This window comes from Eurytemora carolleeae, unplaced genomic scaffold (assembly GCF_000591075.1).
Source record: "Eurytemora carolleeae unplaced genomic scaffold, Eaff_2.0 scaffold960, whole genome shotgun sequence".
NCBI classification, from domain to species: Eukaryota; Metazoa; Arthropoda; class Copepoda; order Calanoida; family Temoridae; genus Eurytemora; species Eurytemora carolleeae.
Genome location: NW_019396855.1, coordinates 117370 through 136310, shown reverse-complemented (window position 1 = coordinate 136310; position 18941 = coordinate 117370). Strand labels below are relative to the sequence as shown.

The window sequence follows — 18941 nt, the reverse complement described above, 5'->3', positions numbered from 1 at the left end:
GTTTCAATTAAATTTTCTTGCAATCTAAAATTAAATATAATTTCTAGTGCTAACTGAAATGGTTTGATGTCAACAAAGTTTCATTTCAATCAAGTTTTATTGCAACTTGCAATTTTTTATTATATCATTAGTAAATTTATACCATTTTCTAAAACATCTCATACCCATCTCATACCTAACATATAATGATTTCCGAATCAAGTTCTATAATTAAAATGATTTTTAAACCTTAATTTAGCCAATCTTTAAAATTTTATGTTACATAGTTTCATGTTTATCACGTCAAATTACAGTTTTTGAGTTAGGTTAAAATCTTGCATTTTTTCTTTAATTAAAGTGCTATGAGAAGAACAAAACAGTTTAAATTCGTAATTTGCAACCAAACTTTTTTTTCTCATCTTGGAAGTAAAATCAAAACTAGAGAAGCATACAAAGTCATACCGTTTTTCTTTGCATAAATATCTTTCTATTCAGGATTTGGGTGCTATACCTGAAAACAGCATGGGTGACAACTATACTACTGATTTCTACAGGTACTCAAAGTCTTAAAAATAGAGTAAAGAAAACCGAAGACTAAAGAGTTAAAGCTTATGTCATAATTCCAACACATAAGTTCGTTCAGATATTGACAGTTTAAATTTTTTTCTAAGAAAATTAAAATTCAAAAGAAATTCTTTAAATCTTCGATAATATTGACAACACCAAAAAGGCAGACCACATTTTGATTCAAAAATGTGAGATGCGTGGTAAAGACTCAATTCCTGTGTATTAAAATATCTAAAAAATATCGAAAAAGTTATAAAAGATTCTCGAATGTAGTTCTCCTTATATAAATAAAGAAAATCATTTAATCAATTCCAAAAAATCCCAACTAGAAAAACAATTACTCGCTCTACAAATTGTTAGTTACGTAAAACATATCGTGATATTAAACAACCCTGACAATGGAATTGAGTCTTTGCCACAAACTCTGAATTTATAATCCCTATATCTTTGGAGCCCAATGTCGCAAATCTTTGATATTTCAAACTTACATTATTTGATCTAACAGAATTCATAGTTTGAAATATCTAAGGTCTAAGAAAAGCGATATATTGCTTTTCCATTACGGCTTTCAAGTTTTCAAAAGCAATTAAGAACATTTTTCTCGCAATTTTATGCTTATCCTAGACATGGGCAGATTTAGTTTTCTCTGAAGCGTTTGAGATGAACTATGTTCCCCTGTAAACTTGAGAAAAAGAAAAAATTTTAAAACAAAAAAGTTTTATGTATTCTTTCTTGTATTTTCTCATGTTTTATTCTATGGACAACATTAAAAATGAAGGCAGTACGATTTTTTGGCACAGTTTTTCTTCTCTATTTTATTACAAATGTTATTTTTAAATTTAGGACCAATGAATGGTATAATATCTGGCTGCCTGATGATGCAGTGCAGAAAGGCCTACAAGATACTAAAACCGTATACGATGTACGAATCAGGTAAAATTTTAAAATAAGCAGAAACTTATCAATTCTTAAAAATTTTCATCTCACTTTTTTTCTTTTTTTTTAACCTAAGGCATTGCACATTGAAAAAAGAAAATATCGCGTAAGATTGAAATTGTCTTTGTTTTCAATCATAACTCCTTCTATTGAAGGGCAAAATATTAAGAAGAAAATAACTATATTGAGATGAATAAAATGTTTTAATTTTTAATATGTAACGGGAAAACTTAGCTTTCCTCATACTCTCAACAAAATTATTGATGTCCACATAAATGAAGCCGTGTTTTCGATACCGGGTTATTCACATATTGCATTATTATAGATATGCAAACAATACAAATGCAACCTTCTCTTTCCACGGACCCCCCGGAGCGGAAGAATATCCAGGACCGGTCAACTGGACCAGACCTTACTTTGACTGCGGAAGATCTAATACCTGGAAGTTTGCTGCTGTTGTTCCTATTGCAGATATTTACCCTAGACATACACAATTCAGGTAAAAATAATTTATAATATGGAATTAGAATATAATACATAATTACCCATTACAATATTGTATCTTCTATATATATACTTTACTTGTCCGTCAGGGTGTCTGGGTGTTTTTTTGTATCCAATAAACGTCAAAACGGCTGAACTGCTCGGGGCCAAATTTTTTGTGGGACCCCAGGGAACGTTCATGATCGGATTTTCAAAATTTGCTTTTAACAAAACTCGATTTTTTAAATTTTTTAAAAATCCACGAAGTTTTTTTTATAAAATCCAGGATTTTTTTTGTTTTGTTTTACAATGTTTTCAAAAAGAAAATGTTTACAAATTAAATATAAGATGAGCCTATAAATAATATTAAATCCAACTAACAACAAATTTCCCTAATTTTGATTTTACACCTTGTAAGAGGCTCCTCCTCTGAAAATGTGTTTAATAATGGATTTAAATTTGTTTTTGCCTGCACCGCTCATTTATCATTGTATAATTAGAATAGCAGTGAAAAGAAATGACCAAATAAACTCTCGCTTTCTGGTTCAATTAGGCGATAGACAGTAGATATACAGTGTGTCCCACAAAACATGACAGTTGGTGAATAGAATGTCTTCTTCCATTATTTGTTAAGTAGTTTGATACCACAAAGAGAATTTAAAATTGATTTTAAATAAAATATATTTAAACAAAAGATTTGTCTAAGGAAATAAACAAAAAGCCTTTAATATCTAATACAGTATAGGGAAGACGACATTCATAACTATTTATCAACTGTCATGTTTCGAGGGACACCTTGTATTTAAATTAACGAAAATTAATGAAAACGATGGATACATTACGATTAAACAAATTGGTTTAAATCAGAGAGCTTATGATTTGGTACGCTAAAGTAAAGCTGAGATTGAAGCCGAATAAACGGCCTAGATTAGATATACAACCAACGAAACTTCCACAAATTGGATAAATTTGACTTGGCTTGAGAATCAGTTTCTTAGGCTAGCTAGTAGGAGTTAAGCTTGATATATGATTTATAGACTTAGGTGGCAGGTCGTTGAATCTTTAGCGTGAAGATTATGGGGATAAATTTAAGATTCGGACAACATTATTCGAATCAGGGATCATAAAGAAATGGGGACCTTTCAGGGTTATTTCCGAAAATTGATAATTTTCAATCACGTGCTTTAATAGAAAAACGTTTCAAATGATTAACGAAATATGCTTTTAGACACATTGAGTACCCTACATATACTGCAGTTTCAGTTATGGAAATGAATTTTGAAAGGTAAGTTTTTTTGCTTTTGCAATAGAGAATCAACTTAATTTGCAGAAAAAGATGTATATCAATGAGTTTTGTGAATGCTTTATATTATTCTTTTAAAAGTTAGCACCTAGATATGTTTAAACCCCATTTATTTAGATAACCCAGATTATCTGGATATGAGCTTTAATTTACTGAAGACAATAGGACTTTTATATTCTTTTCTAAGCCTTGAGACCTGAGCTCGTAAAATAAAAATCTTGACTATAAAACTAAAAACTTGGGAAATTTCAAAGAGAAAGTATAACATTTTTAATCACACTTGACAAGCTTAAGAAAACAAAATATGACGAAACTTTTTTATAAAAGTTTTAGAAATATAGGTTTTGTGCAACATTGTTAACAGACATTGCAACTCGTTTGGTGTCCAATTTGAATCTACGTAGGTCATTGAGTATAACGTGAACCTTAGTTTCATCACAATTACTTATGATACTAATTTACATTTTACAAGACATTTATTTGGTTTCACTTTAGGATAGACATAAACCAGTGTCCGTTAGGCGAAGGAAACCCTGGACCAAACAAGTTTGCAGACACAGCAAAATGTAAAAAAGGTGAATTCTGATAACTTTCGTTTTTACTTTGAATTTTCGTATTTTGTTCAACTTCTTGATTTATTGCTTTGATAATTGATGCTTATTTTACAGCATTTTTATAGTTTTAAAAATTTCAGGAACAACTGAATGTGAACCTTTACATGGCTGGGGCTTCCGCCGAGGTGGTTATCAATGTCGGTGTAGGCCAGGGTTCCGCCTTCCGAATGTAGTTCGGCGGCCATATCTAGGCGAGATAGTAGAGCGTGCAAGTCCAGCACAGTATGGAAAGCGTGGAAACTTTGACTGTAAACCAATTGGGTTCATTCAGAAACTACCAGTTGAAAAGGTACCTAGATTCTTTTTAAAGGAGCAGTAGCAAAACATTTTTTGTATCGAACTTATTTCACAATTCCACATTTCCAAATTTTCGATAAATCTCCTTGGCGAAACTTTGAAATAATAGAAATTTTGTCTTTGATTAAAAATTTTCTCCAACCCCTTTTTTATTTAAAGTCGAAAAATATCTGTTTAACATATTTTTCAAATACATATTTGGATTTTGGCTTTGCAACTAAATTTGACAATTAACGACCAAGTATGATTTTTAACAAACTCGATATGCTTCCAAAAGTCACACCGTAATTAAAGCGGCTCTTTAACAAAAATCAATGCAAATTACAAGTAGTATTAATTTGAACTTAATTGTTTAATGAATTTCATTATTCACTATTTTGGTTATACCGATTACAGACTGTCAAACTAACTTCTATTTATAAAAAAATCGAGAATTTACTGACATCGATTCCAATGAAAATATCAATTTACTCCAAACTGATAGAATTTTTGAAACTTTGTATTTACCAAATGTTTGCATTAAATTTCTTACATAACAATAAAACAACGAAATAATAACATATTTTTAAATTCTAACTTAAAGATGCAATTTTGTTAAGTTGAGGTTTCGTTAATATTTTGACACTTAGAAAAATTCGTTTACGAAAATATACGTAAAAAATACTCTAAAAAAATACAATTTTTAAGTAAAAAAAACTCGAAAAAATATGTATTTTTAGTTTTGTATCAAAGTTACCAACTCTAAAAAGCAAACAATTTTAAAGTAAAAAATCTTTAAAATACGTTATTAGGGCATCCATCCATCCTCCATCGGTTTAAGACGTAAAAATTGACAAACTAGTTAATCGTCTTAAAAGGTTAATTTTTAAATAAATCACCTCCCCCCCCCCTCCATAGGTATAATGTTAAAAGTCGTTCCTGTCAGCAGCCTTCATATTCATGACATTGTTTCCCGACGCAACTTTAAACATTTAGCCTAATTTGACAGTTTTGTTGTTAAGACTTGTCACATTTGTCTTCATAAAATGCAATGTAATACATTTAAAAGCTGATTTTGCTGGCTTTGGCATTTTTTAACACCTGGTTTGAGAATTGTATGTATTGTCATGTCACACCTTGACTGTCACACTTCATTGGAGAACCGCAAACAGGTGTCCATAAAATACTGTAATAACTGCTCTAAATAAAAGATTTACTAAGAACTAACTAAACACAAAATGAAACAGTACATGATGGAAATAACTTAAAAAGGAGACTAAATAGATTATGTTTATAAATAAATGGTATCTTGTTGCTGGTGGTGATCAAAGTAGGGGGTTTAGTTTAAAGTTGCAAAAAATCAATCAGAATTTCTTGAAATCTCGCATTTAATTGCTTCTTAAAGACTAAAGAATGCGGGGACAAAATAAGCGTAATAAATATCAAGTCTCTATTATTTCTAAAGAAAAATATAATGTGCCCATAAAAATAGGTTCATATATATTTTACTTAATCCATTATTATTATTAACATATACACTTTTAATGTTATGTTATGTTAATCCTAAATCGACGCGGACAGCAATTGATTTCAGATTCCATTAGTTTATAATCGGAATGCTATATACTTTGGAGAAAACAACTCAGCGGGAGCGGTTGAACCAGCGGTTGAGATCTAGCATAGACTCTACGCAGTTCAGAATAATTTGTTCGCACTTTTTCAACAAATGAAATATTTTTCAACAAATGAAATATAATTTTTCATGAATAACGTTTTCTGATTTTTTAGCAACTTTTTTGCTTTCAACCGCTGGTTTTCAGATTTTTCAGCAACTTTTTACTTTAAACCACTGTTTTAAATATTTTTCAGCAATTTTTTTGCTTTCAACTGTTTTCAGATTTTTCAGCAACTTTTTTGATTTCAACCGCTGTTTTTCAGATTTTTCAGCAACTTTTTTGCTTGTAACCGCCGGTTTTCAGATCTTTCAGAATTTTTTTACTTTCAACCGCTGGTTTAAAGATTTTTCAGCAACTTTTTGCTGACAACCGTTTCAGATATTTCAACAACTTTTTGCTGACATCTGTTTTCAGATATTTCAACAACTTTTTTGCTTTTAACCGCTGGTTTAAAGATTTTTAGCAACTTTTTAACTTTCAACCGCTGATTTTAAGATTTTTCAGCAACTTTTTTGCTTTCAACTGCTGGTTTAAAGAATTTTCAGCAACTTTTTTGCTTGTAACCGCCGGTTTTCAGATTTTTCAGAACTTTTTTACTTTCAACCACTGGTTTAAAGATATTTCAGCAACTTTTTTGCTTTCAGCCGCTGGTTTAATGATTTTTTTTGCACTTTTTAACTTTCAACCACTAATTTTAAGATTTTTCAGCAATTTTTTTGCTTGCAACCGCCAGTTTACAGATTTTTCAGAACTTTTTTACTTTCAACCGCTGGTTTAAAGATTTTTCAGCAACATTTTGCTTACAACCGTTTTCAGATATTTTAGCAACTTTTTTGCTTGCAACCGCTGTTTTTCAGATTTTTCAGCAACTTTTTTACTTACAACCGTTTTCAGATATTTCAACAACTTTTTTTGCTTTCAACCACTGGTTTAAATATTTTTCAGCAACTTTTTAACTTTCGATAGCTGATTTAAAGATTTTTCAGCAACTTTTTTACAGCGGTTGAAATCAGAAAAAGTTGCTGAAAAATCTTTAAATCAGCGGTTGAAAGTTAAAAAGTTGCTGAAAAAAAAAATTGCTGAAAAATCTTTAAATCATTGGCTGAAAGTTAAAAAGTTGCTGGAAAAAAATTTGCTGAAAAATCTTTAAACCAGCGGTTGAAAGCAAAAAAGTTGCTGAAAAATCTTTAAATCAGCGATTGAAAGTTAAAAAGTTGCTGAACAATCGGAAAAACAGCGGTTGAAAGCAAAAAGTTGCTGAAATATTGGAAAACGGTTGTAAGCAAAAGGTTGCTGAAAAATCTTTAAACCAGCGGTTGAAAGCAAAAAAGTTCTGAAAAATCTGAAAACCAGCGGTTAAAATCAAAAAAGTTAGCGGCTGAACAAATTTTAAATTTGAGCAAAAAAGATGCAATTCTTATTCTGAACTGCGTAGAGTCTAGGCTATATCTCAACCGCTGGTTCAACCGCTCCCGCTGAGTTTTTTTTCTCCAAAGTATATATCATTCTTATAATCGTAACTAATTGTAATGTGTTTGAAAGCGATAAAAATGTAACGTACTGATTCTAATATTTTGTTATATTTATATAGTTTAACATTGAATAAAGTGTTTAAGAAGAATTAATGAATACACCCAATTCATGAATAAACCTTGAAGATATTAAATTATCTTGAATTAAATGGATATCATTATCTAAACAGATAGATGAATTGTCAATCATCATTATTGTGTTTGATTGAATTAATATACAGTGAAACCCTTAATAACGAATACATCGAAAGAATTCATCAAACGTCGTATTTTTCACTTTCTGATATAGAATGTTGCAGATATTTAGTTTTTTAATTAAATGATTATATGGAACTCTTTAAAACTGTTCCCGCATATTCATGGATATTTATTTATTTTCGCAAATACTGACGTAATATAGTATAAAACTCATCGAACAATTGTCAAGACGACATTTGATAAATTCTTCCGGTGTATTCGTTATTAAGGGTTTCACTGTAACATTTTTCAGTTTTTTAAAATTATTGTCGGAGACCATGAATTCGGATGTACTTTTAAAGAAACAATACTTGTAGAGCCCCCCTATGAAATTAGCAAAACTATGCATTAACAACAATAATGCAAACTACACAAGACAATAAAAACTCTCCAATTTAGACCTATTCTCTTCCGTGGATGCGTGAGCAGTACACAGAACAATACTTTGAGTACAAAAACTACACCAGCCAACAAGAATGGAGTCTTAAATCTGTACATCACAGGTTAGAATCTTATTCAGTTTTGTCGAAATCATGCAGCAGGTACCATAAAAGTATAAAATGGTAAGAATGCTTTAAGGCTCTAGTTATGATTTTAAATAGCAATTAGGCAGTGTTCTACTTTAGTAAAACTATTTGAGCCGTAACAACATTAAATACACTCGAATATTGTTTTAATGTCGTCTTAATTAACATTCCTAACAAAAAGTTTTTAAAAATCCCAAACGTGTACAGTTGGACCTAAAAAACTGTGGAATTGGAGTACGACTGTAAGCTATCTTTTAATATCAAATATAATAATATAATGATATATATAATAATGCAGCTTTAGATGGAAAATAAAGCGTGGTTATAAGGAAGGATTGTGTTTAAAGGGGAAACGAGATCTCCTTGATCGAAAACATCTTGCAAAGAACTATTACAGAATACCACCAAAATTCTGTTCTAAACTATAGACACGCTTAAAAATATTATAAACTTATAAATATGTAGATACAATCTATATATATACTTTGCTTGTCTGTTTGTTTATTTGTTTGTGTCCAATAAACGTCAAAACGGCTAAACTGATCGGGTCCAATTTTGTGTGGGACCTAACATGACCCCAGGGAAGGCTAATGATTGATCAAAATTTCAATAATTAGCCTCCAACAAAATTCGATTTCCATTGAATTTTGAAAATCCACAATATTTTTTTTAGAAAATTCGCAAACTTTTTTTTGTTTTGCAATGTATACAAAAAGTAAATGTTCACAATGGAAATAGAAGATGAGCGCGAAGCGCCCTGAAAGCCTAGTCTTTATATATACTTTGCTTGTCTGTAAGGATGTTTGTATATTCAATAAACGTCAAAACTGCTGAACCGATCGGGCCCGAATTTTGTGCTCAAAACTATAGAAATTTGAATTCTTAAGTGTTTAATTTTTGTAAAAAATTTGTAAATGCGCGAACAACTATTATGAAATTCGCGAACTTTTTTTCTGTTATTGTTTTATATTGTATACAAAGAAAAGATGCTCACAGATAGAGCCACAATTAAAAGTTAAAATCGAGGATGGGCGGGAAGCGCCCTAAAAGCCTAGTATTTTAAAAATTACTCTTTTCCTTCAGCCTTTCCAATCTTCCCCTCTCCCGATACAGCCCCCCCCCCCCGAAAAACTATATTAATGCATTGCAAACTATCGCTGTCCTGTCCAATGTAAAAAATTCCACAACCCAATATTTCTTAATCTATCTCCCTCTCCCTAGTCCCTGTACCTTTATTCTACCACCTTTTCACCTTAAATATACCCTTACAGCCAACATCCTTACAACTTCTAATGGCTAGGGCTGGGCAACCTTTCCGTTCACCAATTTTTGAAAATTAAATAATGTTCCGCTAACAAACGGCAAAAATCGTTAATTTTAAAATCGTCAACGAAAGGCAATAACCGTGGATTGAAAAAAATATCGGAAAACTAAAAGGAACCAACGGATGTTTTTTAAAACAACGCGGCCACTTTATTTTATTTGTCTGTGTAAATTAAAAGTTTTTTGGTGTAGGTGAACGGATACCTGAAAAGAAACGGTTAGCTGTTTTAACCAACCGTTAACTGACGGGTTTTTAAAAGTCTAAGCCTGTCCAGCCCTACCAATGGGCAATGTTTTGATCATTTAAATGCGCTTTAAAAGAATCTAGCTTTTCCTGAAGTTTTCTCTCTAAAAGTCGCCCCACTCAACTTAGAATTTTTAAACCAAGGTGAGAACATTCCCGTAGTTCACCAAACCAACGGTCCCCAATCAAATTTAAGGCAAGCCAGTCAAAAGGTTTATGAGTCATAATCGAACATAAGATTACTACTTTATATATAAATAGATGCAAAAAATTTTCTAACCAAAGCTATATTACTCAAATCGATTTCAAACGAATCTTGCTTATAGTTTTGAATGATAGAGTATCATATCGTTAATCCGGGCCGATCCCTAAAACCAGTTTGTGCTGCAGTGCAGACATATTTTTAAATATTCATGTACTAATCCTGTATTCGGGTTGATAATTCTGTATTTGGGTTGATATTTGTAATGGCAGACATTTTTAGATTGAAATAATAAAAAATTAGATTTTTAAATGTTTTTGCATTTATTCATGGAGTTATAAGCAGTTCAAGAGTTTTGTAGTTTTCCAGTTTTGAAGTTTTGAAGTTTTCCAGTTTTAAAGTTTTAAAGTATTGAAGTGCTGAAGTGTTCTAGTTTTGGAGTTATCAATAAAGTAAGATTAAAATTTTTTTATGTCTGGTTCAGTGGCTAAAATTTCCGGAAATTCATGAAAATTGTCCCTTTATGTCCTTTGTGCTTATTACAAGGTAGTTTAGATTGCAGCCCTAACTGTTATAATCAAGTGCCACATTTTCTGGAATTCGACGTGATGATACTCTATCGTTTTGAATATATCACTCCAAACGTGGTAGACAAAAATCCCTGTCACAGGACCAAATAGGCGGATATGACTAAAATCACTTTTTAAAAGTATTTTTTTAATGAATTACACCAGTAATGGCTACAGTTTTAGTACAAGGACAATGTCGGATAATGTAGTGGATCATTCCCTAGATGGGAGGAACGCGTAAAAATTAGAAATACTGTAGAAAATAGGAGCAGAGCTATCCAGCAGACGATTTTCAAATCTCAGATGCTCTTTAAATTCTTCTAAAACTAGAATGTTAGAATCAAAACTATGCCCATCCCTATCTTATACAACACCTCGATAACATACCCTTCATCATCAAACCACTCAGTTTCTCTAATCAACAACCGTTAACGGCCTGAAATTGATGAAGAAGGAAAAAAAATTTATTATTTCATTGATAAAAATTTAAAATGTATATGAGAATCTGAGAGTCTTGTGTACAAAATAAAGATCAATACTTAAAAATCAAGGAAATTAACGCTATAGTGCTCTTGTATTTACTGGGTCCTGAAGAAAGTTTGTAGAAAAATAATGTAAATGGGAAACTTGAAAGGAATTATTATAACTTGTATGACTTGAAGTGTGAACATAAAAGATTACTAAAGTTGAGATCTTCATTCAATATAATTCATTCATATATATGTATGTATTTAAGTATAGCGTCTCTTTTTAACAACTGTCTTACATTTTTTTAATACTTCATAGCTCTAAAGCGCTGATATAAATTGATTATTTATGTTTGTTTTTACACTCATTATTGACTTAAAATATTAACTCAATATTTTTACAATGTCTTCTATATATAAATTTGGCTTGTCTGTTTGTTTGTCTGTTTGTATCTAATAAACGTCAAAACGGCTGAACCGATCGGGCCCAAATTTCTTGTGGGACATCATGTGACCACAGGGAAGGTTTATGAATGATAAAAATTAAAAAAAAAATGTGTTTTAAAGGTTTTTAATTTTGTAAAAAAATTAAATTCTTGAAAATCCGCGAATTTATTTTTAAATCCGCAAAATTTTTTCTTTGTTTTAACATGTAAGCAAAAAAACATGTTCACAATCTAAATAGAAGATGGGCGCGAAGCGCCATAAAAGCCTAGTATCTAATGATTTGAGAAAGATAACAAGTTTACGGTAGAGGGGAATCATGAATATTATAAGAAAACAGACAGTATACATTCCGTACTGTCTGAAGTCTCAACCTTTGTTGTTAACCCTGTAGTAGTCTTTAAACATTGAAACCTCTTAAATTCATTAATCGTATTTAAAATGAATTAAGTTAGACCTCCCATTGTCAAAACATTTGCTGACACGTAGACTCACCCCATAATTAGAAAATTATACAAGAAATATGGCATACTAGATGCATATGAAGACATAATTGAAAATTTTTAGCTAGATCATTCTCACTGCTCGCAGCAGGGGTTTCTGTGTTATATTCTCATCACAGCTCAGGGCCAAGGGGGTTCTAAAGATTTAGAGCACAACTTTTACATCTTAATTGCATTAAACCTTAAAAAACGGCTATCAGAAAACGTTTAATTTGGGGCGTATACAGGAATTTGACCAAAGGGGTCTTAATTTTTTCCAGTTTGGAGGAGACTATTTTCTAAAGGTTGCAATCTCCCAAGCAAAAATCGATGAGAAACACGTCCTTTATATTTTAAAATTTACATGTCATGGACTACAAAAAAGTATAAGTGAGGTAAAATCAATGACTATTGTGTTGCAAGTTGGCCCAGTCTTGAAAGTTGAACTTTGTTTGGATCTATGTGGATGGGGGGGGGGGGTGTAGCACTCTTCTGTTCCTGAAACCCCTAGCAACCATAGATTTCACTGACTCGTATGCCTTTGAGTGCATTGCATTTTTGTATAGGCTGTTTTTAAATCTGCAATTATTTTTTTATAAAATTTCAAGGTTTTCTTTAGATTATCTGAACTAGCGTTCGCCCTACCCGAAAATTAAAATACTATATTGACAGCACAACTTTGCGCATTTGCAACGCCTTGGTTTTTAGCTGTTATTCTAAGACCAACTGACGACGAGGATTTTCCCCTGAAAGGCTTATCGTTTAATTTTTTTTTCTGTGGGATGTTTTTAAACATAAGTTAAACATTTTTTTGCTATAAAAATAGATTCTACAATTATTAAATACTAGAAATTCAAAGCGCTTCGCGCCCTTTTTTCTAGGCTTTTAGGGCGCTTCGCGCCTATCTTCTATTTAAATTGTGAACATGTTCTTTAAATTTAAATATTTTTACAAAATTAAAAACCTTTAAAATACATTTTTTTAAATTTTTTATCATTCATAAAACTTCCCTGTGGTCACGTGATGTCTCACAAAAAAGTGGGCCCGATCGTTTCAGCAGTTTTGACGTTTATTGAATACAAACAAACAGACACCCAGACAGACAAGCCAAATTTATATGTAGAAGGCGTAGATTATTGAATGAGGATAACAAATTCATCAATTTGTTGTCCAATTATTAAGATCAAACACCATTCATTCTTTCTTTTTATTGGCTTTCTTTTCCTACGTCACAATTTTTTCTTGTTCACTTGAAAGATGTTTTCTTGGCGTTTAATCTAACTTTTTAAGCAGTAAACTTTTTTGCTGAAAATATTGTCTTGTGAAGAATATTTATTGCTAAAATTCTATACGTTGCTGGGGAAATTTAATCAAAATTCCTGGTGAGGTAATTATTTAAAAGAGATCTCAAGCTTCCAATATAGCATTCCTGGGGATCCATCATTCTATTCATTTACTCATTCATCCTCTATTAATTTGCACCTATTCACCCATTCACTATTCAATTCAGCTATTCTTCCATCCACAATTCAATTCACTTATTCATTTAACCGTTTCATTCATTTATTCATTTAACCATCCTATTCAGTTATTCACTCATTCGTTCCATTAACTTATTCATTCAACAATTCCATTCATTTAATCTTTTAATTGCAGAGCAAAGAATAAAGCCTTTTACATGCATCACATTCAGGAAAAGGGGGGCAGTAATCCTTAACTAAAAATATGCTATATAGAAGTTTTTGACAAAAAAATTAACAAAAATCTACTGCGAACATCAAACATGATTATAAAACAAGGGATTAGTTGGCAAATTTCTAGATCAGATACTTAATGCAAACAATTTGAATGTAAAAATGAAAATCGGTTCAAAAATAAGGCTCTCATATCAATCATAAAAAGATATATATATTCATATTTAAATTATTAGGCTTTCTTCGATTTTAACTTTTAATTGTTGCTCTATTTTCGGTTTTTTTCGTTTTAAATTATCAAACAATAACCAAAATAATTTCCGCGTATTTATCGATTTTTTTTCTTGTATATTGAAAAATCAACAAAAAAGCACTAAAAATATTTAAATTAATGCAGAGGACCATTTGTAGAATAAAAATTAATATAGTTCTAAACAACTTTTTTTAATGGTTAGTAAAAAAAATCAAGTTCACAGATCCATTAAACCAATGATATAAGAAAATAGACAGAATAAAATCTGTACAGTCGTCTCTGAAGTCTCATCCTTTTTGGGCTCCTCTGTATGTAAGAAGAGTACAAAAACTATTTCAGGGGATATTAGTTCCAAAGACTAACACTTGGCCCATTTCTAACACTGAGTGTTAGAAATAAAAACAAACTGTTCTTTTATAATTTAAAAATTATTACAGCATTTAGAAATCAAAATATTAATATAATTTGTTCTTACAATATAGATTTGACTAGAAATGCGGGAAACTGTTTGTTTAAAATGTTGAAAATAAATCATCCAAATTCTCTCATTTAACAGATAAAATGTGGAAACTTAGATTCTAGAAATAATTCAGAAGTTAATTTAGTCTTCATAAGATAATTTTTGTTTTCAGTGATTTATTTTGTAGGCTATGAAAGTGAGTTTTGTTTTGAATTGTGGATTATATTCAAAAACGGGAAAGTTGGTTTAGTCTCGAAAACGCGACAATGTTTTAAATTCAATAAATGTTCGAAAAATGGAAAACATAGCATTGTCTTGAAAACGGTCAAGAGCTTTAATATAAAAAGAACTCCTATTATAATTTTGATTTAAAAAAAATTTTAAAATTGGGAATTGTTGTCCTCGGCATGTAATAAAATGTTGGTAATAGTTTTACTATTGACTTTTACTCTGGATATGGGCCGAGATCCCAAAAACCCAGTCTTTGCCACAAACTCTGGTTTTTAAATCCCCAAATCCTAACAACCCAATGTTGAAGACCTTAGATATTTCAAACTATGACTTCTGTTATATCAAACAATCAAAGTTTGAAAGATCTAAGTTTTACATAATTTGGTTGTAGATATATAGGTATTAGAAAATTGGGATTTGTTGCAAAGACTCAATTCCTTTGTGCCCAATTTTAATACTCAGTGTTAGGAATGGGCCAAGTGTTAGTTTTGGAACTAATGTCCCCTGTATTTAAAGGTTTTTAGTATATCAATTTTGTTTCTTGGTTTCCAAATCTCCAAGATACGTTTGTATTAATATAATCAAAACATATAAAATACAGTTTAATAATGATACAGATAGATAAGATATTCATATTCATTAAGTTGAGTAGTTGAATAGTAGTTGTATAGAAAGACAGATGCAGTGGAACTCCGCATCGCTGAGTGTAAAAGACGGCGGATAACTCTCTGCTCCTCAGTCTTAGACCAAACCTTGTTGAGAAACATTATACTTGTAACTTTAAAGAAGCATACTTTAGAATAAGATCATCTCATAAAGCACGGAAAAAATCAGCTATTTTACTTGGCTTTGCTAGACTCTTAAAAATATAATGAAATAACTATTCCAACATATGTACATCGCCAAGGGTCCATGTTGTATTCACCAAAAAATAGGGGAATGATTGCCAACTTCTTTCATTCTTTCATATTGGTATGTCCATAATGATTTGGTATTTTCTAATTGTTATGGCTGATATGTTTCTAAAATGATAAGGGTACATATTTAGTAAATCCCACTGTATTCTGGTTACCACTGTACTTATCAAAACATTAAAAGATGAGTAAACAAATTCGATTAACTCAACCCTTGACTAGCATTTAATATACATTCCCGTGTAGCCACATCAGCATGTTAAAATTTAAATTTAAAACAAATCCAGAGTTTAGTTCCTAAAGAAAAACATAGCATGTCTGCTTAAAATCCAGCTAAGATAATAAAGATATTACATATTACATAGTGGATAAGACTCAGTTCCTTTGTTAACAGTTTATAGGATTGTAAGCTTGATTTTTAAATCTAACAATTTTAACCCTGCAGAAAGAAAAATGGATAGCGAAGAGTTTAAGGTACGGGGAAGACAGATGGTGGACTACATAGTCCAATACCTGGAAGATATCGAGGGCCGTAGAGTTACACCTGGCATTGAACCTGGATATCTGAGTAATCTAATCCCTGCTTCACCTCCCCATGATGCTGAGCCCTGGGAGGATGTTATGAGAGATGTTGAGGACAAAATTATGGTTGGAATGACCCATTGGCAACATCCTAGATTTCATGCATATTTTCCAGCAGGAAATTCATATCCAAGTATTTTGGCTGACATGCTGTCTGATGCAATTGGATGTGTTGGTTTCTCATGGGCTGCAGCTCCAGCTTGCACTGAGTTGGAGACAATTGTACTGGACTGGCTTGGAAAAATGATTGGTCTTCCCGCAACCTTTTTATCTCGCTCCCCAGGAAGTAAGGGAGGAGGTGTAATTCAATCCTGTGCTAGTGAATGTGTTCTTGATTGCATTTTGGCAGCTAGAACACATGCAATCAGGCAGCTGAGGAAGAAGTATGGAGACACCATAGCAGAAGAAACAACTTTACTTTCGAAACTGATGGCATATTGCTCTAAGGAAGCACATTCATGTGTAGAAAAGGCAGCAATGATTGGATTTGTAAAGCTCAGAATCCTTGAACCTGATGAAAATAATGAACTAAGAGGCAACATTCTAAAGAAGGCAATGGAGGAGGACAAAAAAAACGGGTTGTACCCTTTCTTTGTTTGTACAACATTGGGAACTACTGGATGTTGTGCCTTTGATCGACTTGATGAAATCGGGCCAATCTGTCAAGAAAACGGAGCCTGGCTACATGTTGATGCATCCTATGCTGGTAGTGCATTTATATGTCCTGAGTTTAGGCATCTAATGAAGGGAGTAGAGTATGCAGATTCATTTAACATGAATCCTAACAAGTGGATGCTAGTAAATTTTGACTGTAGCACGATGTGGGTGAAAGATAGGTACAAGCTAACTCAGGCGCTTGTTGTTGATCCACTTTACCTTCAGCACTCCTACTCTGAATCAGCAATTGATTACAGACATTGGGGAATACCTCTAAGTCGCAGATTTCGATCTCTCAAGCTCTGGTTTGTAATCAGAAACTATGGAGTGTCTGGACTACAGGCATATATCAGAAACCACTGCCAACTAGCAAAAGTTTTTGAGGAAAGGGTCAAGGCTGACCCCAGGTTCAAAGTAATGAATGATGTTAAAGTGGGATTGGTGTGCTTTCGATTACTTGGATCCAATTCTCTAAATCAGAAGCTGCTCACAGCCCTCAATGAGTCGGGTCGACTTCACATGGTTCCTTCTAGCGTGAAGGACAAGTTTGTTATTCGGTTTTGTGTCTGTGCCCAAAATGCTACTGAACAGGATATTGATGTGGCATGGAAGATTATTCAGGGAAAATACACATGATTTATAAAATAATGCAAAATAAAAAATTTTAGCAGGTTTTATTCTCTTTTTTAGATTGATTAGTTGTAATTTTCATTCAAGCAATTTTCATTAAGACCGGATTTTTATAGCAATTGAGTTTAATACTACGACTTAAAAATACTATTTTGTTTAAACCATGTGTTGGAAAAGGAGGTAGCTGAACAAACTCAGAAACTGGTTGATGAGGAAAAGAAAATAGAAGACCAGGAGAAAGACGATGACATCAAGACCATGCTTGAAAAGAAGTCTGCTAAAGACCTTCAACAGAAGCGCAGCTTTTTTGTTCGAATGGTGTCTGATCCCAAACTTTACAACCCACATATTGTTAAGGGAAAGCAAATATCAGCATTTTTTTAACGTCTGTAATCTGCAAATAAAAAAACTGAGTTCTTGCAACAAACTAAAATGAGCTGTTATTTTCTCATCCCTATATTTTTGCAACCTGAACCCTTTGATATGTCAAACTTTGGCTATTTGTTCTAACAGAAATCAGTGTTTGAAATAACAAAGGGTTTCAAAATCTTGTTGCAAAGATATAGGGATTCAAAAATCAGAGTTTGTGGTAAAAACTCCGTTTCTTTTTTAATTTTTACTTGTAAAGTACAATTTCCTTGTGCCTTCTCATTAAAACATATAGCAGTCCTGTAGTCCTCATTCCACACTCTCCAGTCTCCACATGTACCTAGCTGTACCATTATTTATCAAATCCTAAAATATTTCCTAAAACCGTCCTAGTTCATATCTATGTAATGTAGAAAAAATATATATTGAAAATATAAATTGCATGGTAATTGCCTATTATTTAGTTGGATTCTAGTCTATCACAACCTATGACTGAAAGGGAAACTGAATCTTGGATCTCATGGCCTCTAGCAGTTCTCTCAAATGGTGGAATTGAGGAGCTAAACATGAGGTTTAGGAGCTGGAACACAACTTTGTCAATTTCCCCTCAAACCACACGCTCCTCTTCCTCATCCTCCTCCCCTACGCATAAGGCGGACACAACAGACAAAATTAAAATGAAGGCATAATATGCTTTTATACTTTGTATACAAACATTATGCTGATATATGTATATGTTTTGAAAATATCATGTGTCAGGGTCGTTTGGTTAAATTTACTTGAATCAAGATATTTTGGCTGGAGTTTACTGTTTAAACACTATACACACTTCATGTGGTGAAATTTCATATTTCAAGATGAACAATTTATATTCATGTTGAGCTACTTCCTTCATTGGTTTATCATGGATACATTTCCAGTCATTCCAGCAATTAAATTTTCAGATATATTTTAGTATTAATAACATTAAAACATTAAAACGAGGTTTTTGAACCAAAAGAAAGAGCAAAGACGACAATTTTTCCGCTTTTAATTGGTTGCTAATTTTTCTAGTAAGACTAGGTTTAATAATTTCAAAAAATGCTATTGGTTTCTGAAAATATAGTTATAACTGTTTTTGAATCATTACAATATGTTCTGATAAGAAAAATTCGAATTAAAAACTGTGAAAAAAATTCTAAAGAATATCTTTAAAAAAACAGAAATGTGTAAAGTTTATTGCACTTTCATTGAAAAGAGAGTAGATGAGTTTGAAAATGTAATGAATAATGAATGATGTTCCATGCACCC

The 18941-nt window shown here is 31.8% G+C and overlaps 2 protein-coding genes across 2 annotated transcripts in view; both read left to right on the top strand.

The window, feature by feature from the left end:
- Positions 1-474: 474 nt before the first annotated feature.
- Positions 475-18941, top strand: part of LOC111709423 (uncharacterized) — a gene marked incomplete at its 5' end in the record, with an annotated part of 26021 nt that continues 7554 nt past the window's right edge. The window contains 7 exon segments of the mRNA XM_023483085.1: positions 475-533; positions 1390-1479; positions 1808-1981; positions 3194-3250; positions 3764-3843; positions 3963-4171; positions 8003-8106. Of these exon segments, the coding sequence (XP_023338853.1) occupies positions 475-533; positions 1390-1479; positions 1808-1981; positions 3194-3250; positions 3764-3843; positions 3963-4171; positions 8003-8106 (773 nt within the window).
- LOC111709425 (tyrosine decarboxylase) lies at positions 15852-18668 on the top strand. Its single transcript, XM_023483086.1, has 3 exons — positions 15852-17273; positions 17460-17639; positions 18116-18668. Exons 1-3 carry the CDS (start codon positions 15867-15869, stop codon positions 18338-18340), a joined length of 1812 nt encoding a protein of 603 aa, XP_023338854.1. The 5' UTR covers positions 15852-15866; the 3' UTR covers positions 18341-18668.